Source organism: Electrona antarctica, assembly GCF_951216825.1.
Source record: "Electrona antarctica genome assembly, chromosome: 23".
Lineage (NCBI taxonomy): Eukaryota > Metazoa > Chordata > Actinopteri > Myctophiformes > Myctophidae > Electrona > Electrona antarctica.
The window spans coordinates 22,201,524-22,229,081 of record NC_136804.1 but is presented as its reverse complement, the minus strand read 5'-3'; the positions used below and the strand labels follow the sequence as shown (position 1 = coordinate 22,229,081).

The 27,558-nt window shown below is 45.4% G+C and overlaps 1 protein-coding gene across 2 annotated transcripts in view; it reads right to left on the bottom strand.

Annotated features, from left to right (window-relative positions):
* LOC306916432 (tyrosine-protein phosphatase non-receptor type 12-like) overlaps positions 1-27,558 on the bottom strand; it is a 52,165-nt gene that overhangs the window by 1,200 nt on the left and 23,407 nt on the right. The window contains exons 6-16 of one of the 2 annotated variants that reach the window (XM_079494282.1): positions 27,148-27,219; positions 26,373-26,432; positions 25,789-25,931; positions 24,450-24,516; positions 24,285-24,362; positions 23,765-23,863; positions 22,040-22,125; positions 14,658-14,862; positions 12,593-13,550; positions 1,752-1,805; positions 872-962 (exon numbers count right to left, since the gene is read on the bottom strand). In XM_079494282.1, coding sequence (XP_079350408.1) covers positions 872-962; positions 1,752-1,805; positions 12,593-13,550; positions 14,658-14,862; positions 22,040-22,125; positions 23,765-23,863; positions 24,285-24,362; positions 24,450-24,516; positions 25,789-25,931; positions 26,373-26,432; positions 27,148-27,219 — 1,913 coding nt within the window. The remainder of the gene's footprint in view (positions 1-871; positions 963-1,751; positions 1,806-12,592; positions 13,551-14,657; positions 14,863-22,039; positions 22,126-23,764; positions 23,864-24,284; positions 24,363-24,449; positions 24,517-25,788; positions 25,932-26,372; positions 26,433-27,147; positions 27,220-27,558) is intronic. The other variant, XM_079494281.1, reaches the window with a different exon arrangement.

The window sequence follows — 27,558 nt, the reverse complement described above, 5'->3', positions numbered from 1 at the left end:
GGCACCCATGCAGCTTGAAATTCTGAATGAACACGTTAATAATTTCAGCTTTGATCCATTCATAAATATGATAAATAAATGAGTAATTAATTAAAGCAAACTCAGCAACAAGTGTTCGGAAACTTGACTTTGCCGTCAGTCCAGACCTCAACCCATTTGAACACTTGTGGGATCAGCTTGGGCGTGCTGTACGTGCTAGAGTGACCAACAGAACCACGTTAGATGACTAGCAACAAAACATGGTTGAGGAATGGGATGCCATCCCACAACAAAATGTGGCTAGGTTTGGTGACCAGGATGGTGCCAAGCTGTTGCAGCTGCTTTTGGATCTTCCACCTGCTATACCGAGTTCCCTAACACTGAGTGTCAAATTAATAAAGTGTAAAAATAACCAATGTGTTATTTTCCCCTTCTTACAGTGCGAGAGTGCAATCATCCAATCCACTAAGGCAAGCAAGGATGAATACCAATACCACGTTTAGCTGTGTTGCTCATTCCACGAACACCCGATCCTTACGATCTATACCTCATTGTAAAGGTGACTAATCAACAATTAAATGTTAGGACGACAACATCATGACTCACATTGTCGTGTACTAGCCCGTCTGACACCTTGATCAGTTGAGACTAAGAGCAACTGCAGTTACTGTACGTATGCAAATATGCCAATGCCAATACACGACGACTATTGCGCAGAAAAGTGTAAACGGTGCTAGACCATGGCATACACCAGTGCCAGTCGGGAAAAAAATTAATAAATAAATAGACCAGGCATCGCCCAATAGTGTGGCGACATTCAGACCCCTCTGGCGCCTATGTGTCCTTGTATTCACCATGTGTGACAATGAGAGACTGTAAGGATCAGACTCACCCACCCAGGTCTGCTTTGCTGTCCGTCACCGTGGCGTCGCCGATCATCGGGTTCGGCGTCTGCGACGTCTTCTTTCCACTGTCCAAAATGTCTGACGCGCGCACGCACACGCGCCACACACACACGCACAGTTAATGGGCCGTCAATATGTTACACACACAAAAACACATTACTGGAGGTTATCACTATACATCCCTGCTTAAATATGGCCATGCACGTGCTTGCCACACACACACACACACACACACACACACACACACACACACACACACACACACACACACACACACACACACACACACACACACACACACACACACACACACACACACACACACACACACACACACACACACACACACACACACACACACACACACACACACACACACACACACACGTGTTGATTTTGACTGCAACATTTGATTTAGTTTTTAAAATAAGCCGATTTGCTCAGACACTATGACGTAAAATTCCTCATTCACTGGGCTTTTATTGGTATCAGACTCAGAGCCCAGTGAGACTATTTTGCTGTGACGTTTGAATCCGTTTGTAGTATTTTTGAGTGGTGTAAACCACTCCAACAACTGGCTTTGTACCCGTGTTTGTTCGTACCAAAAAAGTGAGCATGGTTACTATAGTCACTGACATTACGTCAGACCACAGCTGATCAGGCTATATAAGACCCTGCACCACTCAGTTCACACGGGTGTGATTTTTATTGAAGTTTGCACATTCAAGTACAGACTGAATCCGTTGGTATAACTGCCCCTTGGAAATAAATCTTCCTCACCGAAGTTCCAGACCAATATCTACGCAGTAATCTGTTAGTCTGGCCATGCCAGGCTAACTTCTTCCACCACTGAGAAACAGCCCTTACCTCTGTGTGAGCTGTTCCATTCTGCAGAGGCTGACGTCTTCACCTCCAATGGGTCTGACGGAGAGAACAGAAGAACCAGTGAAGGAGTGAACCCATGATACAAATGCTTATGCTTCTCTATAAAAGAATGCCCTTTCATGTCGTCCATCTGCCCCCCCCCACACACACCATCACACACACACACTGTGATTCACAATCATCTTTCATGTCTTCATCCATCCACCCTTCCAAATAATCCATCCATGTGGGAGAGCTTGTGTCCCAAAGCTAGTCACCACAAAATATTGCAATATATCTCTGAAAGGTTGTCAATGGTACCCCTAGTGTCTGAGCATGGGTAGGAACTCTTTTTAGAATAGCAATAATACATCTGCTTAGACCAATTCAGGACGTGCCCTAAAAAATCTCCACCGATGCAAATGAACGCACCTTTAAATGTACCACTACTTAGCAAAGATATCCTATGTGTGGGCTATTTGTATTCAATAGAAACACACCTTGAGGAAGCGCTGCCATGAATGTTGTCCACCACTAGGAAGTTAGTGCACCTGCGAATTCTTAGCCTGGCTTTGGACATACTGATAGCGTGGATTCACTCTCGCTTCCTCCCCGGTTATCAGTCTGGACTTCCGTCGCATAGGCAGCTTGAAAAGTGGGAGTCTATATCTGCACTTAACTGCACTGTTCTTATCGTTTCTGTGGAAACTTTTAAACTTCAAGGGCAGCCATTGTTGTTTTGAAAGTACCGCGGCATGTATGTTACGTCACCATATACACATGGACCAATCAAGAGGCTGCTTTTCACTGTTGTACGGCACAGCAGTTGAAACGCAGTCACTGATTGGCCTGGCTCAGTCAGCCTCCGCATCGAGTGGAATAGTATGAGAGTGGAGACACTAGCGTTGACTCCATTGTAACAATGGAATGCGGAAGTGCTCATTCTATCTCAATGGGATAGTTCCAATGTTTGAAAGTATAGCCCATAGACAACCGCTTCGCGGCGAGATCAAAGCCACTCTCTTACTATTCCACTCGGCCTCTGCATACTCTCTGCCTATGGGCCGAAGTCCAGACTGTCACACTTTGACCTAGTGTGGGTAGTGAAAAATAGCCCAAACTGAAAAAAACACTGAAAAATCTCCAGACAAGAGTCCTTGGATGCAGAGAAGTGGTTTTCTTTATTCACCCTTTTGGGAATAGTACTGCCGTAGCAGACAACCCGCAGCACTCCAGGTTCAAACAAAATCCTTATAGGTGCAAGGCTCGAAGATATATGTTGAGATGAAGAATGCCAGCACTCATTGTATGTCCTTTTGCATGATTTTATTTACCTCCGAGACTGAAAAACGGACGCATTTCGGCCTGTATGGCCTTCCTCAGCGTAGGAAGGCCATACAGGCCGAAACGCGTCCGTTTTTCAAAAGGACATACAATGAGTGCTGGCATTCTTGCTGGCATTCTTCATCTCTATTTATTCACCCTTTTACAATGACGAAAATGAGGAACAAAAGTATCCACAAATATTAACTGGACAGATTGGCCCCCCAGGTCCTTGCACCTCCACAGTCCTACAGTACATAGACTGATTTGCTATTGATGATATTCAGACCGTGGCAATCTTGCCAGCAAGGTGCCAACTAGGTGCAACTTCCCATAGACCACCCATTCATCCAAACAGCAAAGTCCTATCTAATTGTATTAAACGTCAAACTCACCAACATTGCAGCTGTACGGAGAGATTTAATTATCCTCTTTCAATCTGTAAATTTGATGTTTCATAAAAATCCACCGTAGACTGTTATGAGCTACTTCCTGTCAATCAATTCTGTGCAGGTTATTTTTTTGTCAGAGTTTGGGAGTGCTCGTTGGATATCACTTAACAGCCCTGTGTACCACCCGTTTTTAATTTGCACATAATGCAGGAGTCAGCAGGAGGTTGCTTTACTAAAAACAAGTGCTTCCATACTCAAACTTAGGAAAAAGAAAATCCCCTGCAATTTCTTGACAGGAAGTACATAGCTCATAACATGTCTACAGTGGAGATTTAAGAAACAAACACTTTGCAGATAGAAAGAGGATAATTCAAGCTTTCCGTACAGCTGGTGAGTTTGACGTTGTTTAATACAATTAGATAGGACTTTTCTGTTGATGAATGGGCTGGGAAGTTGCACCTAGTTAGCACCTTGCTGGCAAGATGGCCACGCTCTGAATATCGTCAATTGAAACCACAATTACACCAGTTAATTTCACAATGTCCAGAGACATTACATTTCTCAATACACATTTAAAGTGTATGAACCAAGATATCCACATAGTAATGATAATTAGAGTTCTCCATGTACAAAACCAATGTTGGTATGTTCCCCACACAAACCCACAGTTGGTATGCTGTACCAAGTTGGTATGGCACCCTGGAGCCAATTGACAATCAATCATCAATCTCAAACAATATACATATAGTTAAACAAATGTGATCCCCCATCCCCCCAAAGTTCAACCCCATTTGTTAAAAGTTAGTGTCAGTGGCAGGGTGAACTGCCACATTACCTCCCCCCTCTCCTGGCACAGCCATGGTGGAAAACACCTCCTTGCAGAGTACATAGCAGTAACCAGAGGGCAGTCTGAGGCCTTGGCCAGACTGCTGTGGTACTGGTGCTGCTAGTTGCTGCTGCTGGTGCAGTACTGGTGCTGCTGTCTGATGCCAGGTGTGAAGAGTGGCTCCAGATAAGACACGTAGACGAGGTTGCAGTGTGCAGTGTGTTCTTGGGGAGGCTGCGCTCCCCCTGCTTGGACTGAAGGTGGGCCCTGGTGTAGGTGGCTGACTGGCTGCCCATATGTGTTGCATGTCCCCCACCAGTAGTCCCTCTTTGATCCCTCTTTGCACTCCAATTGTCACAGCAGATCAACCATATCCTGCTGGGTCGTACTGCACGGGGAGGCCGGGACGACTGCCCCCCCCCCCCCCCCCCCCCATCCTCCCATTCTTGATACTCCACATTAGGCTCTGCTGGTTCTGGTTTGGCTCACTTGCTTCTGGTTTGGATCCTCTTTCCCACCATGGGAACCTTCCTCCGGGTGGCCATCCCACAACTGCCACCAAATGTCACACTTTAACCTAGTGTGGGTAGTGAAAAATAGCCCAAACTGGAAAACATACTGAAAACTCGAAGCAGACTGCGTTGAGAAAGGGCGACGCCAACTCTGCCACCCAGGATGAGTTGACCAAGGTCCGCGTGGAGACCCTCAGCGCACAGCGCTGGACATGGAGATCAACGCCTACCGGAAGATGTTGGAGGGAGAGGAGCAGAGACTGCAGCTGTCACCGAGCTCCATTCAGCACTTGGCACTTCACACGGTGAGCGTAGGCTGAGGGGGAACAAACGCAAAATGGAGGAGGTACGCCAGCCAACAAGATGTCCACCAATTCCACGGCCCCGTCATCATCGATGAAGTTGTCGTAGAAGGCAACTATGTCATACTGAATGAACAACTCTGATGCGGAGCAGGCACTAGGGGATGGGTGGTCAGAAGGACTCACCCAAGCAGAGCAAACATTACCTCCAAATGTCACACTTTCACTTATAGTGTGGGTAGTGTTTGCCGAAATAAAAGACAGGTAGGACATTTTTTTTAAAACAGCCAAAAACAGAAGAAAAAAAAAACTGGAGAAACTGCCAGACAGAGTCCTTGGTTGCAGAGATGAAATTGTTAATGGTCGCCTTTTTTTTCTCCAGAGGACCAGTGATCAAAATGAAGAACAAAAGTATTTACAAACATTAACTGGTCAACTTGGCCCTCAGTCTTCTCACCTCAACAGTCCTTCAGTGACTGCCAGGCAGTGGCATGTCTCCCTACTTATACAGGCTAAGCCTGGACCATACCAAACCTGAATTGATTCCACAATCATCCAGTTAATTCTCAATGTCCAGAGACATCACATTTCACATACACATTTAAAGTGTCACATATTATTCATCAAAATTCCCACATAATATAATTAATGATAATCAGAGTACTCTACACAAAAGCTATGTTGGAATGTTCCCTATACACAAACCCAGTTGGTATGTTCCCTACTCTGGAGCCAACAATCAGTCAATCAATCAACCAACAATCACACAATATATAAAGTCAAACAAATATGGTCCTCTGCCAAAATAAACAAGAATAATTCAAAAGTTCAACCCCATTTGTTAAAAGTTAGTGTCAGTGGCAGGGTGAACTACCACACCGTGCTAAAGAACAACAAGGTCTGTTTAGTTTCTACATGAGCGAGCTATGTCAGATATAGTCTATATCTGAAATAACTGCACTTAGAGCTGTTCTTATCGTTTCTGTGGAAACTTTTAAACTTGTTGCGTCGAGGGCAGCCATTGTTGTTTTGAAAGTACCGCGCATGTATGTTACGTCACCATACACATGGACCAATCAAGAGGCTGATTTTCACTGTTGTATGGCACAGCAGTTGAAACGCAGTCACTGATTGGCCCGGCTCGGTCAGCCTCCGCATACTCTCTGCCTATGGGCCGAAGTCCAGACTTGTACCGGGGCGGAGGCGTGAGTGAATCTAGCCTTACGTGGCGATACTAATATCACTGTGTGGATATTAGTCTCGTCCCTCTCAGTATTTTGTTTTGCAAAGTCCCGCCCCATATTTGCATACTGGGCCCTGGTTGGATATAGCCTGGTTCCAGACGAATCTGGTTGGCTCGTCACCACTTTGGCCGTGAAGTCCTCCCACAATTGAGAGGGGCTAGACTTAATCTGCCTGGGGCAATATGCATTGAGAGCAACCAGACTTAATCTTCCTGGGGCAATATGCATTGCGAGGGGCCAGATTGAATCTGCCTGGGGCAATATGCATTGCAAGGGGCCAGATTTAATCTGCCTGGGGCAATATGCATTGAGAGGGGCCAGACTTAATCTGCCTGGGGCAATATGCATTGAGAGGGGCCAGACTTAATCTGCCTGGGGCAATATGCATTGAGAGGGGCCAGACTTAATCTGCCTGGGGCAATATGCATTGAGAGGGGCCAGACTTAATCTGCCAGGGGCAATGTGCATTGCCAAGGCAGATGAAGGCTGGCTACGCGAGGCTAGAGTGAATCCAAATGATGTGTCTGGTCAGAGCCAGGCTAGCGAATTCTGGGCTAACGTAACGAGACGCACCTGTGGCCAGTATGAAGGACTCAGGCGTTCTCTCTGGGAGGGGGGGAGGGGAGTCGTCGCTGTCCCAGCAGTCTGGGGTCGAGAGGTCACAGGTCACACATAAGAACGTTAAGGTGTGATAAGCAGATAGAGACTGTGTTCGAATCCGTCTAATCCAGTGGTTTTCAACCAGTGGTCCTAGAGGGGGTTCCAGGAGGTCCCCAGCTAAATGATGGATAGTTGGTAACCAAATGGACCCAAAATCTTTAACAATAATTGAACTCTTGAGAGCGTACACTCTGCATTACTTACTTAAGTTACAAGTCTACACAATTAGAAAATGTAGAAGAATTGTTATTTTGTTCAACGTTTGCCTGTTCTCTCTCCTATGGTACCAACATCAATAAAGCACGGAATTGTGGACAATATTTTATCCAACGATAACAGAATATCATTTAGTTTTGGGTCTGAGAGGCTAAATCTCATCAAATGGTGGTCCCGTAGCTCAAATGCCGAATAAATAATGGACCTTGATATGAAAAGGGTTGAGAACCACTGGTTTAATCCACAAACTGTGAAGTAAAGTGAGCATGTGGTGTACTGTACTGTACTGTACTGTACTGTACTGTACACTGTCAGTATACTATGTGTAGTTCCCACATTACAGATTACATACTAGCCGCTTATTTGATGTACCAAGAGGCCCCATAATGCATTGGGGTGTTTATAGGGGTGTAACGATACAGTTACTGCATCGAAAAACAGACTTTAAATTATATATATAAGTATATTGATATGTAAACAGCAACATGTCGTATCGTTTTACTTTGTCGTATCGTTTTGCAATGCAAAACTAAAACATTCCATATCGCTACACTTGGTCTAACGATAAATGTGTGTATTCTCCGTGTTTATGTCAAGGTGCGGTTTTGTCCATATGTGCTAAAATTTGATGTCCATGTATTTGTCAGAGAATCACTGCGTTTACTTAAAAACCTGCACTATTCACTCGTTTCACACAGAGGAAATTACTTTGCTAAATAGTTACTGTATCGATTTTAAATGATTCAATAGTATCACATTAGTATCGTATTGTCGACCGTATGTATTGTGATACGTATCGTATGGCTGTTAAAATGTATCGTTACACCACTACATTGCTACATTAATTCCTCTGACATGTTGGCTACAAGACTTTTAAAGACTGTTAAATGTTAAATTGAGTAAATGAGATGTAACATATTGTTTGAGTATACATAAATAAGAGCACTAACCAAAAATGTTGCATTAGCCCATACTCATTGAAATGACGTGCATGAATATGTAGTGTGTGGATTCGAACACAGGTTTAAACTGCAATGTCACGTGACATGACACATTATGGAACTGAAGACCGATACCATAACCAGTAAACAAGCAGTCACCAGAAGAATAAAAAAGCACTCTTCTTGATACCAAACGAATAGCAGCTATTAAGCTCATCACACAACCAATCAAAAAGCAGTCGTTAGCATCACATAACCAATCAGAAAGCTCCTCTGCAGCCCATGCAGATACAGTATATTGTCAAGCCAAGCAGATTGAAAATCATACTTTTACTAGTTTCAAACAGAGAGTGATCAACCTCAACTCCAAACGTAATCTGAATCTGGTTTCAAACATGGGAAATGTTTTAGGTTTAAGCTTGTTTCATCTCACCAAAAATATCTTGTCAATTTAAACGTTTGTAGATGTAATTTTGTATCCTGGTTGAGCCGCTGTTAGCTCAGAGAAGACGTTCCGTGGCAAGGTATCTCTGCCTAGGGGACGAAATGGGTCGAGCCCTCCAAAAGCGGTGAAAACCCATTTCGCAGTAACGTATCCAAAAAGTAAACTTATTTCTAAAAGAGCTACAGATGATAAACTTAGGAGTGGAAAGTAAAACATTTTGAGTGGTGTGAAAATTAAATCAGGCTTAACTCATTGACCGCCAAGGGTCAGTAGCCAAATGTCGGCTTCTGCCACCATAGACTCTCATTCTATTTTGCTTGTAGAAGACGACAATTTCCGAGAAATGTTCCGACAATTTTGAGAAAACCAACATGGTACTGGCTGACTTCATAAGCTTTGTAAGTGGTTGTTTCACCCTGCTCTAAATGTTTTACTTTCCACTCCTAAGTTTAGCTCTGCAGAAATATCTTTAACTTTTTGGATACGATACTGCGAAAAAAGGTTTCGCCACTGCTTTTGGAGGCCTGAGGGCTCCACCCATTTTGCCCTATGCAGGGACACCTGGCCACGGAGCCTCTTCTCGGAGCTAACAGCGGAGGGTGAGGTTCCAAACGGGGCTAGTCATGCCCCATGGTGACAGTATGAAATGCTAACCGATGGCAAATAACCAGGGCAGGACGTGACCTCTGGTAGCCTAAAACACAGGCTGTCATTAGATTACCACAGATAACACATGCTGTCTGTCATTCAGACGAACATCAGCACATTTGGGAATTAATTGTGTTTTATTTTCTAATCACAGCAGTGAGCTAGCTGTCGGTGACATATCAGGAAACCAAGCACAACCAAACATTTTTAGATCCAAATATTTGAAACCAAGTCAACTCCACTTTTGTCCAGATTCGGTTCCATTGAAGGCCAAGTTAACACCATTCCAAAGCCATATCAGATTCCAATTCCATTCCATTCATCTCCAATAAGCACGGCAAGAGGAAGAACTTTTACAAATCAGGCATGTCATGATTTTGAATTCAGAAGATGAGGGCGGGATTCCGTTCCGCTCCCTGCAGCCCCTGGCCAATCAAAACCACATGTCTTCGTTTGCCGTGGTGACGTACAGACAGTCAGGCCATACAGATGCATTACCAAGCACAATCCATTAGCTTGCTCAGAGTCCTGTCAAACCAGCGTGAGCCGGTGTGTATGTGCGTGCGTGCGGCGTGCACCAGCAGAATGCACGGCTCATCATCAGCCACCATGAAGCCCCGATTCATACTTAGATGTAGGCCTGTCACGATTACACACTTAAGTTGACGATTAATTATTGTCACACAAATAATTGCGATTGAATTGTGTTTTTTTGCATTGAACAATGTTATTTATGTTTGCCTTTTAAGCTTCGTAATCACAAATTGCACAGGGCAGATGTGACAAATAAGTTAAATGAAAATAGCGGATATACATTCTAACAAGCTTACAACACGTTACTTTTCTGCTATTTTTGATTTTCCAACACGGAAACGATTGACGATTATGCAACGATAATTGTGATTTTCTCAAATAACTGCGATTTGGCGATTATGTAATAATTGTGACAGGCCTACTTAGATGAGCATCGGCCACAGAATATAGCAGATCTACAAGCTCACAACGTCCCACGATGCGACACGCCGTGAGCTTGCACATCTGCTATTTTCAGTGTACGACACCGCTGGTGCAAAGTATAGATCAGACATAATACAAGCACGCCCAATTCACATTACCCACACACACATACACAGTACACACACACTTGCACAAATACACATGCACACCGTCCGGCACGAAAGCAAGCATGCACTCAAACTCACACTGAGTGTACAGTTGTTTGGACAGATGTTAGTCAGTTACATTCACAGCATTCCAATCCAAACCGAGAGAATTAGACATTCTGTCATGCTTTAGTTTCTAGTCACTGGAAACACTTGTCTCTCCTTCTCTCTCTTGTGTAGTCAACTGTAGAAACACTGTCTCACTGTCTCTCCTTCTCTCTCTTGTGTAGTCAACTGCTTCTCTTTCTCTCTCTTGGTTTCTGCCACTTCTGTTTCCATCTGTCCCTCTCTCTGTCTGCCCCAGAGACAGCTGTGCAACATACACTTTTGAGGTGTGTGTGTGTGTGTGTGTGTGTGTGTGTGTGTGTGCCTGTCGATTACAGTGCAGTGTGCTCTGTCTGTCTGTCTTTCTCAGCGTCTCCGCCGTAAACCAGAGAATGACTCTTCCGTCTTTTTCCGACTGCCCAAATAAAATAGTTATTATTCAGTGCCACCTGGTGGACACCAGTTTTGGCCCTTGTTGCCATCGAAGCCCATTATAATAAAAAGAAAGAAAATGAAAATCCATTGTGCATTTTTTTTTAAGAAAAAATATAAAAATAAAAACATATATAAAAATATATATATACTATATATATTTTTTAAAGGCGTCCAAAGGCGTCCATGGCACTCTAGGACTTAGGCGTCATAAGGCGTCATGTGCCACTGAGTGAGTTATTCAAAAGGCATCGAGAGAAAGTGATTTTTGACTGAACTAAAGACACTCCTCTGCTCTCAGGTCAGTGAAAACAAAGGCTTAGATTTAGTCTGTTCTGTTAAAATCTCATGTCAAGAGAAATGTTTACTACAGTCTGCTGTTCAATAAGGGCCTGGAGGGCAACGACTGCCGAGAAGACTTCAGACCCGAGTTTTTGATTTTAGTAAATTATTTATCATCGATCTGGGCTGCCTGGGACTGCTGCATTGACTCTCCGTCCGGCTATACTGCCTCAAGAGTCTGGCTTATTTGGAATGGCAATAATCGACTTCACAGTCCAGTCTAGGAGGACGCTTTCTCAAAAGTCCCAGAGTGAAAAGCCTTGTTGTGTTCCATCTGTTCTGTTCAAAGTGTCCTTGAGCGCCAGATCCTGTAGTGTACTGTTTAAATAACGACATGTGTATGAAGCAGCGATGTGTAAAAGCGTTCAAAATGTAAATAGATTAGTATACTGTAATTCAATATTAACGATGAATCAATAGTTTTTAACCATAAAATGCATCAATTGTGGGGGAAAAAAAGTATTCTGTTATCCATCCACATAAATGTTGCCTCAATCAGGGCTAATGATAACAGATACCGTTAACATCAATACCAATAATGGTAGGCCTGTAGCTCTGTGTACTGGATGACAATATAGTCTGCTAGCCGCTCCAACACCTGGCTTTGCGTGTGCCCCTTCGTGATGTCACATGGCAGCCAAGTCTATGGACTTTTTACAGAACCTTTTTAGGCCATGTGGGGCCTGAAAAGAGATGTATGACGACATTCATCATACATCCATCATACAATAGGCACCGCTCACTCACTTCACACACGTGTGATATATTTATCCACATCTTTCCCTAATCACTGTCTAACCGACTGTTGATCCAAACTAAAGCCTTTCCTGTGTTAGTTAGTGACTTCCACCAGGCAGGCCAGGTCAGCGAGTCATGTTAGTACGGTCGGTTAGTCAAGTTAAATCATAAACTCAGCCACCGTAAACTCCCAAATTGACATACTCCTTTTTTTCATCCCACGATCTTTGTAACCCAGTGTCAATTGTCTAGTGTAATCCTGGGCACTACACTCCCTTTAACAACCTGGGGAGAGCAACGGGCTGACCTCATGCGTCCTTCACTGCATGAGGAGTCCAAGCCGCTTCTTATCACCTGACCGGGTCGGAGATTCCCCGGTTGGACGTAGCGCGTGGAAGGAACACGTTGTTCCAACCGGTTCCTTTCCCCTCCATCAGGCGCCCCGGCTGACCAGGGTGAGGCAGTTTAGAGACCAGGATTACTGCATGTTTTTTTTTGTGAGGGTACCTATACCCTAGGGGGCACGGGGAGAATATGCAAACTCCACACAGAAAGGGCCCTTTCGCTAACCCCGCCCCGGGTATACTGATGACGCGGAGGAGAGAACCGACATACTTGCTGTGGTGGCCACGGTGGGGGGAGACGGGGAGCGCGTGGCGATGGACATGGGCACCACCCTCCTGACCAGCGGCTGACCGGCCGCCGTCACCGTGCCCGTCGCTGTGGAGACACTCAGCTGCTCCGCAATGTCGCAGGCGTCGTCCGAGTTGTCGGAGTGCAGCGGGTTGGTGAAGCTCAGGGCAGTCCTGACCGGCGTGCAGGAGGAGGAGGAGGAAGAGGAGGGCGAAGAGAGGCGCGACGACGACAACGACGAGAGCGACGAAGAACAAGTCTTGGGATTACTAGGGGGCTGCTGCGGTTTGTCGGGGCTCGTCCCCAACACGCCGCAGGGCGGAGCCCAGCCCACTCCCTCCCTCAGGGGGAGGTGGGTGGGTCTGTCCGGTTGACTCCCCCCAACTCCGTCCGTCTCCTCCGAGTCCTCCGACAGGGACGAGCCGACGGAGGCGAGCAGGGATTGGTTGGAGCGAGCCTTGAAGGCGTGGCCTCTCTGCAGCGCGGCCGCCACCGCCGCGTTGGGCCCGCCCCCCCCTCCTCCTCCTCCACTTCCTGCCGCGACCCCCGCGGAGGCAGAGGAGTCGAAGCTCCGGGGGCCCTCTTGCAGCGGGACCTTCTTGATCTCGATGCTCAGCTTCCTCTCGATGCGAGGGGGGGGAGCGGCGCCCGAGCACTCCAGGGACGAGGGGGAGGGGGAGGAGGGGGTCTGTTGTTGGACCGGTTCGGACGCAGTCGTCGTTGTCGCGGCGGTGGTGGTCCGCTGCGGCGAAGGTTTACTGCTGTAGTTCTCGTTGAGGTCGGGGTGGTCCGAGGAGGCCGCCGGGCAGGGGGTCTGGTTCTGGGGGGCCGTGGTGGGGGTGGGGTGGTTCTGGTGACTCTGCTGCTGCGCCGAGGAGGGAACGCTCTGGGTTTCTGGACAGGCTTCTGACCGAGGACCCGTTTCTGAATCTACCTGGTTCTGAGGAGAGGAGAGGAGAGGTGGGCAGAGGAGAGAGAGGAGGAGAGGTGGAGAGGAGAGGAGAGGTGGAGAGGAGAGAGTGGAGAGGGCAGGGGAGGAGAGGAGAGTTGAGGGGTGGGGAGAGGAGAGGAGAGCAGGGCAGGGGAGGAGAGGGCAGGGGAGGGATTGGTCATTTTATGATCTACCGTCTGTCCTACACGTCTCAACACAAGGGAGACCTTGCTAATGCTACAGTATTAGGAGAGAGAGGAGGGAGAGAGACCTTACTACAGTATTAGGAGAGAGAGAGACCTTACTACAGTATTAGGAGAGAGAGAGAGAGAGAGAGAGAGAGAGAGAGGGAGACACCTTACTACAGTAGTAGAAGAGAGAGAGGAGGGAGCAATACTACTATTGTTAGCAAAGTTCAAAACAAAGTAGTAGTCCATAAAAATAAATACATACTATTTACGCTATTTTGTCAATCTTTTTGGAATAAATAACGCTTAAATGTGTCAGTGATTTCTGCCCTGTGCAATTTGTGATTACGAAGCCTGAAAGGCAAACAGAAATACTAATTGTAACGTCCCAATATTCAATGCAAAGAAATCTCAATTATTTGTGCGACAATTAATCGTCAACTTAAATGTCGTGAGATTCGTGACAGCCCTATAGAGCGCCGAAGTCCTGACGTCACTCGCTCATCGCCTGGTTCACGGAAGTAATTTCTCTATGGAGAATAACATGGGCTCATCTTAAAATAGTCTCGTATAAGCATTGTGGTCCGAAGAAAAAAAAGACTGTCTCTGCGATATTGCCGAGGAGGTGTCTCTGTATCGTTTATGACAGTCAGTCATTCATTATGATAGTCTGTTTCTAGCGAAAATGTAACTAATGTTGATTCTTCATATCCATATGAGTGAAACGGCCGGGATGATTTGCTTATATTTCAATCACAGTTCTTATATGAGTCGTTCTAAAATCCCCCTATGGGGATTACAATGCAAATAAAAAGTACATGAACCCATGGACTTAGCGCCCTCTACCGATATTGATGTCAGACTTCGGTGCTCTATAGTCAAGTAGGATACATCATCTTCTATTCAGTGGCTCCATATATTAAGCTACCTGCGCCCGGGGACAGGGCTCTGCCTTGGCGGTGTTGGCCAGGACATGGATGACGGGCTTGGGGTGGTAGCGGTCGTTGTCCTGCTGCCGCACGTTGGTGACCGTGGGGAAGGCGGAGGGGGGCGACGGGGTGAGGATGGGGGGCACGGGCCGCGGCTCTGGGGGCTGCAGGATCTCCTCCTTCACATCGCCCTCCTGCTGGGAGCTGGAGGGAGGGAAGAAGACGGGTTATTCTCCATAAAAACACCAGTGGTGGAACGTAACTAATTACATTTACTAACTTACTAGCCTGTCCCAGCCAGCATGCTTTCTTGGGTGGGTAACGCACACGGAACAAGCGCTGGAGAATATTGGTTCACCGATCTGAGCGCCCGCCCCCCGCCCCCCTCAGGCTTTCATTTTTGAGCCGAATGCAAACGAAGATAAAAGCCTGGGTACCGAGGCTACTAAAGCCCCCCCCATCTCAGTTGTTGTGGCACAAAGAAAACTCTGCTTTGCTGGACACTGCCACAGAGCAAAAGACCAGCTCATTTCACTCCACTTGGCTGGACACTGCCACAGAGCAAAAGACCAGTTCATTTCGGATATTCTTCTGTGGAGACTACCCTTCCCATCGAGAGGAACAACACTAACATTTCCAGATCTTCCGAGTAGGGACACAGGACTGACTGTGAATGAACTTGGTGTGGCAATGAGCAACAGAGACCAGTCGAAGCAGCTTGTGTCGCAGATCTCGAGGGCACTCGAATGATGATGACTTCAGTACAATTTTGAGGTACTTCAACGTATCAGTATTTTTACTTCTACTCCACCACATCTCAGAGGCAAATATTGCACTTTTACTCTACTACAACTATTTGAAAACTCACTAGTTACTTTGTAGATTTTGATTATTACAAAACATAACCACTTCAGCCCTATATACATTTCTGCCTTTTGAAAATAGCCGATCTACAAGCTCGCAATGCGACACATTGTGAGATCTGCTTTTTTCAAAAGATTTGTATACATTTGAAAACTTTAAATGGGACATTCTGCATAATGAGTACTTTCTACTTTTGGCACTTTAAGTACATGTTGATGCCAATACTCTAGTACTTTTACTCAAGTAGGCCTACATTTTCAATTCCGTACTTTTACTTGTAACAGAGTATTTCTACATTGCAGTATTGATACTTTTACTTAAGTAAAAAGATGGGAGTACTTTTTACACCACTGAAAAACACTGATGATGATGATGATGACAACGACAGATCACTGCAGTCGGTCTGTTACACCGTCTCACCACCAGGTGGCAGACGGTCTTCCTGTGACTGGGTTAAATGTGTCATCAGCTCACTCTACTGTCACACAGTCCTGGGTTCGACCAGAGCCTTCATTTGGGTGGGTCATCAGGGGACGCCAATGGGCTCTATGCACACACGCCATTCTGGAAAGAACTTGGGGTCCTTCCCTACTTCCTTCACAGGTGTTACCCTGCATGATACTAATGAAGGCTCTGTATGTTCCATCATGATCAAACGGAGTCAGTGTTAATGATACTAATGAAGGCTCTGTTCCATTCTGGTCAAACAGAGTCAGTGTTAATGATACTAATGAAGGCTCTGCTCCATTGTGGTCAAACAGAGTCAGTGTTAATGATACTAATGAAGGCTCTGTTCCATTCTGGTCAAACAGAGTCAGTGTTAATGACACTAATGAAGGCTCTGTTCCATTCTGGTCAAACAGAGTCAGTGTTAATGATACTAATGAAGGCTCTGTTCCATTGTGGTCAAACAGAGTCAGTGTTAATGATACTAATGAAGGCTCTGTTCCATTGTGGTCAAACAGAGTCAGTGTTAATGATACTAATGAAGGCTCTGTTCCATTGTGGTCAATCAGAGTCAGTGTTAATGATACTAATGAAGGCTCTGTTCCATTGTGGTCAAACAGAGGCAGTGTTAATGACACTAATGAAGGCTCTGTTCCATTGTGGTCAAACAGAGTCAGTGTTAATGACACTAATGAAGGCTCTGTTCCATTCTGGTCAAACAGAGTCAGTGTTAATGATACTAATGAAGGCTCTGCTCCATTGTGGTCAAACAGAGTCAGTGTTAATGATACTAATGAAGGCTCTGTTCCATTCTGGTCAAACAGAGTCAGTGTTAATGACACTAATGAAGGCTCTGTTCCATTCTGGTCAAACGGAGTCAGTGTTAATGATACTAATGAAGGCTCTGTTCCATTCTGGTCAAACAGAGTCAGTGTTAATGATACTAATGAAGGCTCTGTTCCATTGTGGTCAAACAGAGTCAGTGTTAATGATACTAATGAAGGCTCTGTTCCATTGTGGTCAATCAGAGTCAGTGTTAATGATACTAATGAAGGCTCTGTTCCATTGTGGTCAAACAGAGGCAGTGTTAATGACACTAATGAAGGCTCTGTTCCATTGTGGTCAAACAGAGTCAGTGTTAATGACACTAATGAAGGCTCTGTTCCATTCTGGTCAAACAGAGTCAGTGTTAATGATACTAATGAAGGCTCTGCTCCATTGTGGTCAAACAGAGTCAGTGTTAATGATACTAATGAAGGCTCTGTTCCATTCTGGTCAAACGGAGTCAGTGTTAATGATACTAATGAAGGCTCTGTTCCATTCTGGTCAAACGGAGTCAGTGTTAATGATACTAATGAAGGCTCTGTTCCATTGTGGTCAAACAGAGTCAGTGTTAATGATACTAATGAAGGCTCTGTTCCATTGTGGTCAAACAGAAACACTCTGCTATAGAGCGTCGCAGTCCCGCCCCCTTTCAGAACGACAAGCTGATCAACAAGCTGATAGCGCGGCACAGAGTGCCGCACTATGAGCTTGTAGGTCTGCTATTTTTGAAAAATCATGAAAATGTGGCGCAAAGTTGGAATATATATTCTTTCAGAGCCAACATTTTTAACTCAAATGTTTGCTTCTGGAGGGTCCCTGGAACAACATATTTTCAGATGGGGGTCGGAGGCCAAATACAGATCATTTTTGGGGTCCTTGACATGAAATAGTTTGAGAACCACTGACACAGAAACATGATTTAGATTTAGAAGACATTCGTAGAATCGAGCCTATAGGTCTAAATGGGTTAATGCAACTATTCATTTATTACTTTATTACATTTATTAACTACTTTCGTGGAATCCCTATTCTGGGAATGTCACATTTTCAAACATTCTCTTTTTGCCCTCAAACAAATCCTGAAAATGGTGGATCTGCAAGCTCTCAACGCGGTGCTTGGCGACGCGTTGAGAACTTGTAGATCCACTATTTGCTATTTTAAAAATGGGGCTTATTTTTTGACATCCCTTATTTCCCTCCGAAATTACGCCTCCGAGTTCAATAGTACCCGGCGCACGCACACAGGCAAGCACGCACGCACGCACACAGCAAAACCCTGAGTGTGTCAATTTCATTAATTTATAGTGTAAAGATAAACAGTCATTTTGAGTAAAATGAACTGTTACGGATGTTACTGTGTGTGCCCTGTACTGTACAGTCACCAGAGGAGCATGTGTAAAGGTGACAACATGAACGGTCCCTGACAGACAGGAGGAGTGGGAGTCTGAGGTTATACGACCCAAACAGAAGCACTCAGATGGAAAACTACCAGGTTTCCAACGAGAAAACGTGTTCAAATCTCACACACACACGCCCAGGCACACGCACGCACGCACGCACACACACACACACACAAATGTGGTAGTAGTGTGCCAAATCAAGAGCACATGACCCCAGCCAGTCTCTAGCCTAAATCAGGCACATGACTGTGTGAGTGAGAGAGAGAGAGAGAGAGAGAGAGAGAGAGAGAGAGAGAGAGAGAGAGAGAGAGAGAGAGAGAGAGGGAGAAAGTTTAAGTAAGCAAGAGAGTGACGGCACGAGAGAGTGACATATGAGAGAGAGAGAGAGAGAGAGAGGGAGAGGATAATAGGATCAAGCTACTTGTGTGTCCAGGGAGGGACGGGGCTGCTAACAGTTAGCCTTCCATGATTCCGTGAGGATGAACTATAAAAGCATAGAGTTGACCTGAATGAGCCATCATATATATTAGGCATGTAACGATATATCGTATATCGATATATATTGATATCAATCCTGACGATTATCGTCGTGAATCCCGATGATATTAATCGATTTTATAAACAAAACAAAAAATATTTTATGGGGCTAGTAAATTATGATGTGTGTGATATGAAATGTGAGCTTTAATCATATTCCATCATATTCAAGTGCTTTTGGAGAGAAATGAGACAGACTCCATGCAGTCACTTTCAGTAGTAGAGGCCTGCAGAGGGGAACTGTTTGTGTCTGTGACTGTGCCCTGGTGATGGTTGTTGATGCTCTTTAATACATCAAGGAAGGCAATTATGTTTCTGGGCATGGATCTCCAACTTCCATCGTTACCGACTCAGTGCTCAACAGCCGGGCACCGGTCTAGCATATAGGGCTATATAGTGGTTAGTGTGTTTTGTAATCTCCAAAGTAACTAGTAACTCAAGTTTTCACATAATTGTAGTAAAAGTACAATTTTTCTCTCTGAGATGTAGCGGAGTAGTGAAGTAAAAGTACTGAAAATTGGAAATGCTCCAGTAAAGTAAAAGTACCTGACAATTGTACTTAAGTACAGTACTTAACCCAATTCAGGACGGGAACCCCTTTTGGTGTCTTAAGCATTATCTTATACTTTAGCTATTGAAAAATAGCAGATATACAAGCTCATAGCGCAGCTCTGGTCTCAGTCCTAAATGGGTTAAATAAATGTACTTAGTTAATTTCCATCACTGCACCCCATGACCAACTGTAGGGGGTAGCAGTGACAGTGGGAACTGGCTAAATTGGGCAGTAAAATGTACAAAAAGCTTATCTTCGATATTTAACCAACAGATAATCTGTGTTAATCTATAAGAAATGCACAGTGGAGCGGTACACTATAAACATAAGCCTCGGCCTGCACGCACGCACGCACACACACACACACACACACGCACTCACGCCGCACACACACACGCACTCACGCCACACGCACACAGGCCTCTGCCTGGCCCGGGGGCACACCAGCTATGCAACCATCTGGAAAGGATGAACTACTGGGCTAGGGATAGAAAACATGAATGCACCAACAGTATGCACAAAGAGGTGCACGCACACACACACACACACACAGTATATGCGCCCGCGCACACGCACACACACACACCTTCCACCCCCCCCGCCCCCCCCCCCACACACACACACACACACAGAGTAATGAATGCGTATAAAGCCTCAATCACAAATGTAGGACACGCAACACACACACACACACAAAGTACAGGCAATGTATGCTCTAACAGTGGTGGAAAAAGTGCTTTTTTTTTTTTTACATAACTATAAAAGTATCAATACTAGCAAGTAAAAGTTCGGGAATTCAACATGTACTTGAGTGAAAGTACAAAAGTATTGGTGTACAAAAAGTTCAAAGTACTCATTAGGCAGATCTACAACAAGCTCACAATGCCTTAACCTTAACACTGTGTCCTACACATAGTAGGAGGAATGGTGCGTTTCTAATTGGTTCTCAGTATACATGAGACTGCAGGAAGTCCCCGTCTTCACATAAAGAACATGTTTACATGGGAACCTTTTTGCTTTTTTTAACCGATTCACCATGTCCTTTTGTATTGTAACTCGTTTCATTTAAACTGTTTGTTCAGTACATCGATTCATGTGGAGACAACGGAAGCGTCCCTAAACATTTACAGATGTTTAAATGTGTGACTTGCGTCAGAGTTCTTCTTTTAGTCTTCGTCCGTTTCACAGATGATTTATGGAGCCAACAGAAGCGTTCGTAAACATTTACACATGCTCTATAATTGCTTACACTACTCAATCACCAGTCAAAAGATTGCTTATAGGCGGATGATGATTTACACGCGAATGCTGAGAACTTCAGGGTTTAACTGTGGAGTGGACGGACACATGCAGTCACAGTGGGACAGACAGTATGTGGGGCATGTGTCTGATTGTCCATGACACCCGTCGTGACTCACTGTGCGTGACTTTGATGCCAGCCAGCCGCAGTGGAATTTCAGCCGTGTCACACGCACACACCAAAAACGCTCCCATCCCCCCAAATATGCACATGCACGCACGCACGCATGAACATGTATACACACACACACACACGCACACGCACACAGAGAGAAAAAACATCCTCCTACACACGCCTACTCCATTCCATAGAGCCAGGGGGAGTGAGGCCAGTGGAATGCACACTATGTGGATATAAATAGACCCTACTGTCATCATTTCTATACTGTAGGGTGGGTGGGGGGGCGTTAGGTGGTGAGACAGACTGAAAGAGAGTGACACACACACATTTCTACAGTAGGGCAGGGGGGACAGATCAACTCAACTCATAGTTTGAGTTGAGTTGAGCTGTCTTGGGGACGGTCGAGGACGACGACGCCAGCTCCGATACACGGATGAAATGACATCTATGCCCAGCTTCCCATGTCATTTTGTACACCATGAGGATCACTAAGGAAATAAGTCTGACTTCATGACGAGAAATGTTTGTCGACAACCTATTTTCACTGCCGAAAACTAAATGAAAACTAAGCTATGATGACTAAAAGTAAGACTAAATATATTTTATATATAATACAATTTTATCAACAAAAAAAAAAAAAAAAGATTAAAATGTTTGGTGTAAAATCAGCCATTACGACAACGGCCCGCCAAAATAGATTTTAGTCGACAAAATCAACTGCAGATTTAGTCGACTAAAATCTTATGATATTTAGTCTACTAAAACTAGACTAACACTACAACATTCCAGGTGACTAAAATGTGACTAAATTAAGTAAAATTTGCTGTCAAAATGTAAACACTGGGCCTGGGCCATGGCTCAGTGGTCCAGGCACCTTGGCTGGTAATCCAGTCTGGCAGTGTGCTGTGGGCTTGACTCCCGATCCTGACGGCCTTTACTGCATGTCATCCCCCCATCTCTCTCCCCATTTCCTGTCAGCCTACTGTCTGTCCCTCCATACAAAATATAAAATAAAGGCGAAAGCCACAAAAAAAACATACAAAAAAGAAAAAGAAATGTAAAAACTGCTTTATAGTCAGATCCTCAATTATTTCAACTTCTTCCTCAGGTCAACACTTTCACTAATCAACAATACAAAGACGGTTTTGTGGACTCTAAAGCCTACTTTCCCTAGTGGACCCACACTGAGCCCCCCACGGCACGTATAGAATGCACGTTTTGGCCAGAAAAGATAGTATTTCACCCGAAGAAAGAAAAAAACATGTTTTAGTTACTCCACTGCGCCCTCTACAGACCTTGTCGATAGAGAAATCCCATTGACCAGATATGACCTACCTGCGTATACGGGGAGGTTTCGGAGGTGGTGTGTCCAATCTCTCCTCGTCTGATGGGTGGCTTGCCTTGTCTGGACTGCTCTCATCCTGGACGGACAGACAGACAGACAGACACACAGACACACAGACACACACACACACACACACACAGTTTAAAATTCTATTAACAAAAATAAAGCATCCATGTCTATAATATCTCTGCCTGTCTCTCATCTGTATCCACTGGTCTGTTCCTGAACCGAAGACATAGCTGAGGGAATTCACAAAATACTCATTCAGTCCAGTGTGTGTGGGCTTGCGTGCATGTGCAATAGTCTGATCAGGAACACAAATTCAGTTCAGATAACAACAACGTAGGGTCAAATTAGGTTTGGCTTGGGCCTGTGTGTGTGTGTGTGTGTGTGTGTGTGGGGGGGGGGGGTCTATTGTTAGCGCTGTCATTAAGAGCATTTCCAGTCTATCTTAGTCACTAACAATGGCTGACTGACTCAGAGTCAAAGGGGGAGTGCTGCTTTAACTGAATCACTACAGACCGTGTGCGTGCGTGCATGCGTTTGTGCGTGCGCTCGTGCGTGCGTGCGTATATGTGTGCGCGTGCGTGCGTGCGTGCGTGCGTGCGTGCGTGCGAGAGCATGGTGGCTTCTCTTTCCATGATGAAACCGCCATTATTCTCAGGGTCCAAATGCATTGTGGGAGTACGATGATGTCATTGTCGCTTCCTAAACAGGAAGACGGCTGCTGGAAGACAGCCAAACCTCCCTCTCTCCCTCCCTGTCTCTCACAATGCGTCATGAGCTTGTAGATCAGCCATTTTCAGTGTGAAGCCAAGCGTGAAATGACTCTCCCTAACATCGTCTAGTCTCGTTTTTATTTGTTGACGAAATTGACAATACAATTAGTCTTTGTCATCATAGCGTAATTGTTATTAAGTTTTCGTCAGTGAAATTTTTTATTTCATCATAGTTTTAAAACAGTGGCTTTCAACCCTTTTCATTTCAAGGTCCATTATTTATTCAGCATTTGAGCCATGGACCACCATGAGCACATGACCACTGATGACATTTATGCTGTATGGATGTTGGTGCCATTAGGAGAGATAACAGGCGAACGTTGATCAAAATGACAATTCTTCTACATTCTGCTGCTTGTAAATTAACACGCCGAACGCCCGTTGGTATTTAGGACCATTAAATCAGGGCGCCCAGCGATTTGCAGCTACGGAGCGCATTTCAAGGTGCACCAGGCGCCATCTTGAATGTAGCTGAAGTATAGCTAGATGTAGCCAAAACACTCCCGAGGCGATCGACAACAACAGGAGGTATGATTACTTCTAACGCGACTAGTGACGGGACCGCAATGGGCCGTCAAAAACATAATCTTTGGTTAGAATTGGACAGATTGATTTAGATCAAGTTATTCACGTTTTAAGATTTTCGATCTCATCCACTAAAATGGATCACTTTGGATGACGTCCCAACCGGAAATTACATCGAATGTTGCCCAACAGGCGCTCCCAGCCTGTGGAGCGTTGCGCTCGGTTATATCAATAATGTTCCGTCCTGTGATTAATCTCCGTCCTGAGCGTAACTATTTGATAGGACGGAGACCTCCGCTTATGCCGCTCAGGGTGTTAAGTAATGTAGATGTTTTAACAATAACTTAACTCTAGAGAGCGTAAAATGAAACCAAATGGACCCGTATGGGTGCGTGTAGCCGTGTACTGTACCATGACGTCATGTATCTGCGTGCTGGTCGGGCCCTCCAGAACCAGCAGTTGTTTCTCAAACAGCTGAGCTATGGCTCTGTGAACCAACTCATATTGTTCCTATGGAGACACAAAATAACAACCAGTTACTACACAATGTGAACCAACTCATATTGTTCCTATGGAGACACAAAATAACAACCAGTTACTACACAATGTGAACCAACTCATATTGTTCCTATGGAGACACAAAATAACAACCAGTTACTACACAATGTGAACCAACTCATATTGTTCCTATGGAGACACAAAATAACAACCAGTTACTACACAATGTGAACCAACTCATATTGTTCCTATGGAGCAGTGGTTCCCAGACTTTTTGGCCCGTGACCCAAAAGACAAATTAGATGTTTGCCCGGGACCCAAACTAGTGAATATAGCAGAGCTTGTAGCTCTACTATATTCAGTAGTTTGGGTCCCAAGGGTCACGGGCCAAAAGGTTTGGGAACCACTGCTTTAAAACGTCGTAGGATCAGACCTTAGTCTGGACTGCAGAATGCCTCTGTGTTCTCATCTCCTGGATCAAGTTGAACACGTTGAAGTCTTCTGGAATCTTCTACAAAAAGGAAAACGGGTCAGATTTTTAATCAAGCCTGGACTCACAGTGTTTGTGTGAAACAATTAATCTGTGTGTGTGTCATACCGCAGCTTTCAGCAGGTTCCATGTGTAGTCGATAGCACAGATTGCACCCGTCCTCCCACAGCCTGCACTGCGCGCACACACACACACACACACACACACACACACACACACACACACACACACACACACACACACACACACACACACACACACACACACACACACACACACACACACACACACACACACACACACACACACACACACACACACACACACAGTTTAGGTTTAAACACGTATACACTTACAGTACACATGTCTGACAACACACACACGGGGGCAGCAGTGGCTCAGGGGTAGAGTGGCCGGTAGAGCAGCCGGATGGGAACCGTGAGGTTCCCAGTTTGATCCCTGTGGGCTCCCCCAGAGTTAGTGTAGAAGTGTCCTTGAGAGCTCCAGACTTCCCTCTCCAGAGCAACATTAGTAACTTCCTCCTGGGGGATCCCGAGGCGTTCCCAGACCAGTGAGTCGATGAAATCCCTCCATCTCATCCTTGGTTTGCCCGGGGGTCTCCTCCCAGTGGGACATGCCTCGAGGACCTCCCTAGGGAGACGCCCGAGAGGCATCCTAACCAGATGCCCGAACCACCTAAGCTGGCTTCGTTCCAGGCAAAGAAGCAGCGACTCTACGCAGAGTCTCTCACGCGTGACTGAACTTCGCACTCCTATCTCTAAGGGAGATGCCAGCCACCCGTAGAAGAAAACTAATTTCGGCCGCTTGTATTCGCGACCTTATTCTTTCGGTCATGCAACCAACACTTCATGACAATAGGTGAGAGTAGGAACGAAGATTGCTCGGTAGACAGAGCTTTGCCTTCTGGCTCAGCTCTCTTTTCGTCACAACACCACCCCTGCTGCTCCGATTCTCTGGCTGATCTCCATCCTCCCCTCACTCGTGAACAAGACCCCGTGATACTTAAACTCTTTCACCTGGGGTAATGTCTCCTTCCCTACTTGGACTGCACAATCCATCGGTTTCCTACTGACTTGAGCAAGAGTCTTGCTCAAGTCGTGTGTGTGTGTGTGTGTGTGTGTGTGTGTGTGTGTGTGTGTGTGTGTGTGTGTGTGTGTGTGTGTGTGTGAGCACCACCTGCAGTGAAATATAGGAGCGTGGTCATTCTCCTGTGTGTGTGTGTGTGTGTGTGTGTGTGTGTGTGTGTGTGTGTGTGTGTGTGTGTGTGTGTGTGTGTGTGTGTGTGTGTGTGTGTGTGTGTGTGTGTGTGTGTGTGTGTGTGTGTGTGTGCGCGCGCGTGCGAGCACCACCTGCAGTGAAATATAGGAGCGTGGTCATTCTCCTGTGTGTGTGTGTGTGTGTGTGTGTGTGTGTGTGTGTGACCAACCTGCAGTGCACACATATAGGAACGTGGTCATTCTCCTGGTACTCTCTCATCAGAGCGATCATATCCAATATGGAGTCGAAGGACGAGGGGACGTCATGGTCAGGCCAGTTCATATAATGGAACTGAGTCAGTCTACGAGATTCCTAGAGAGAGAGAGAGAGAGAGAGAAAGAGAGAGAGAGAGAGAGAGAGAGAGAGACAGAGACAGAGACAGAGACAGACAGTTTTATATGACAAATAAAGTAGGGGCCATCTTCTATTTTTTCTCTACATTTTTTTATCCCCCGATTTTTAAACCCATTTTTTTTCACCCGGTGCCAATTGCCTAAACTGTAATCGTGGGCGCTACACTCCCTCTGCCAACCTGGGGAGAGCCCCGAACTGAGCTCATGCCTTCTTCAATGCATGAGGAGTGAGCAGGCTGCTTCTTTTCACCTGACAGGGGGGAAGTTTCCCCGGTAGGATCATCCAACCAGTTCCTTTCCCCTCCATCGGGCTCCCCGGCTGACCAGGGGGAGGCAGTATATCCTCTCCCTAACATTTATCATCATCGTTGTGGAATCCATCAGTTTTGAGAGAACTTACATTGTCAAGTTCAACCACCAGAGTCCTGATGAAGTAGTCTGTCCTGGCCTGCTCCGACTCCTGGGGGGGAGGGCGGGGGGGGGGGGGGGGGGGGAGAGAGAGAGAGAGAGAGAGAGAGAGAGAGAGAGAGAGAGAGAGAGAGAGAGAGAGAGAGAGAGATTGATTGATTGATTTATATGACAAAGTAGAAACCGAACCAAACCACCATATCAATGATTATCATGCACTCCCTAACTTGGGGAAGAGACAGAGAGAAAGACAGGTGGAAACAAGATTCTTTTAAAAATTAAATTAAAAAACGATAAATTAAATAAAAGATCAATTGAATAACAAGCTGAAGCTGAGATTAATATTGTCTAGCCCAGTCCGACAGCAGTGATTCGCAACGTAACAAGTTGGAACTGCCACCACTTGCAACAGAATCCCAAAACTGCAACGGTTCAATTGAGACCACGCATGCACCTCTTTGCAGGTTGCGACTAGTTGTGTTTCAAACCATTGGCATGGTGGACTAGCTTAAAAGAGAGACAATGGCTAAAAGAGGAATTAGCAGGGACTATTAATGTCCATGATGTCTGCTGCTGATAAGACTGAATGCACACAAACCTTAAAAACACAGACATCGACACATGCACGCACTCTAACTTGTGCATGTCTTGCTTCTGGATGTGTGCGTGCGTATGCGCGTGTGTGTGTGTGTGTGTGTGTGTGTGTGTGTGTGTGTGTGTGTGTGTGTGTGTGTGTGTGTGTGTGTACATAACACGCTCATACTTACACAGGATATTGTGAAGGAGCCAAACGTCACGGCCTCGTCTCCCATCATGGGAAAATACCGCTCACACTTTTTCTAAAACACAACAACGGACAGTTAAAATACCACTCACACTTTTTCTAAAACACAACGGACTGTTAAAATACCGCTCACACTTTTTCTAAAACACAACAACGGACAGTTAAAATACCGCTCACACTTTTTCTAAAAGCCGTCCAGGCACCTAGGCTGGTAATCCAGGAGTGACAGAGTGTCGTGGGATCGAGTCCCGATCCAGAGAACCTTTGCTGCGTGTCTTCCCCCCCCCCCCCCCCATCTCTCTCCCTCTTTCCTGTCAAACTACTGTTAAACAATAAAGGCAATAAGCCCCAAAGAATATCTTAAAAAAACAAAAACAAAAGAAAAATGTTTTCG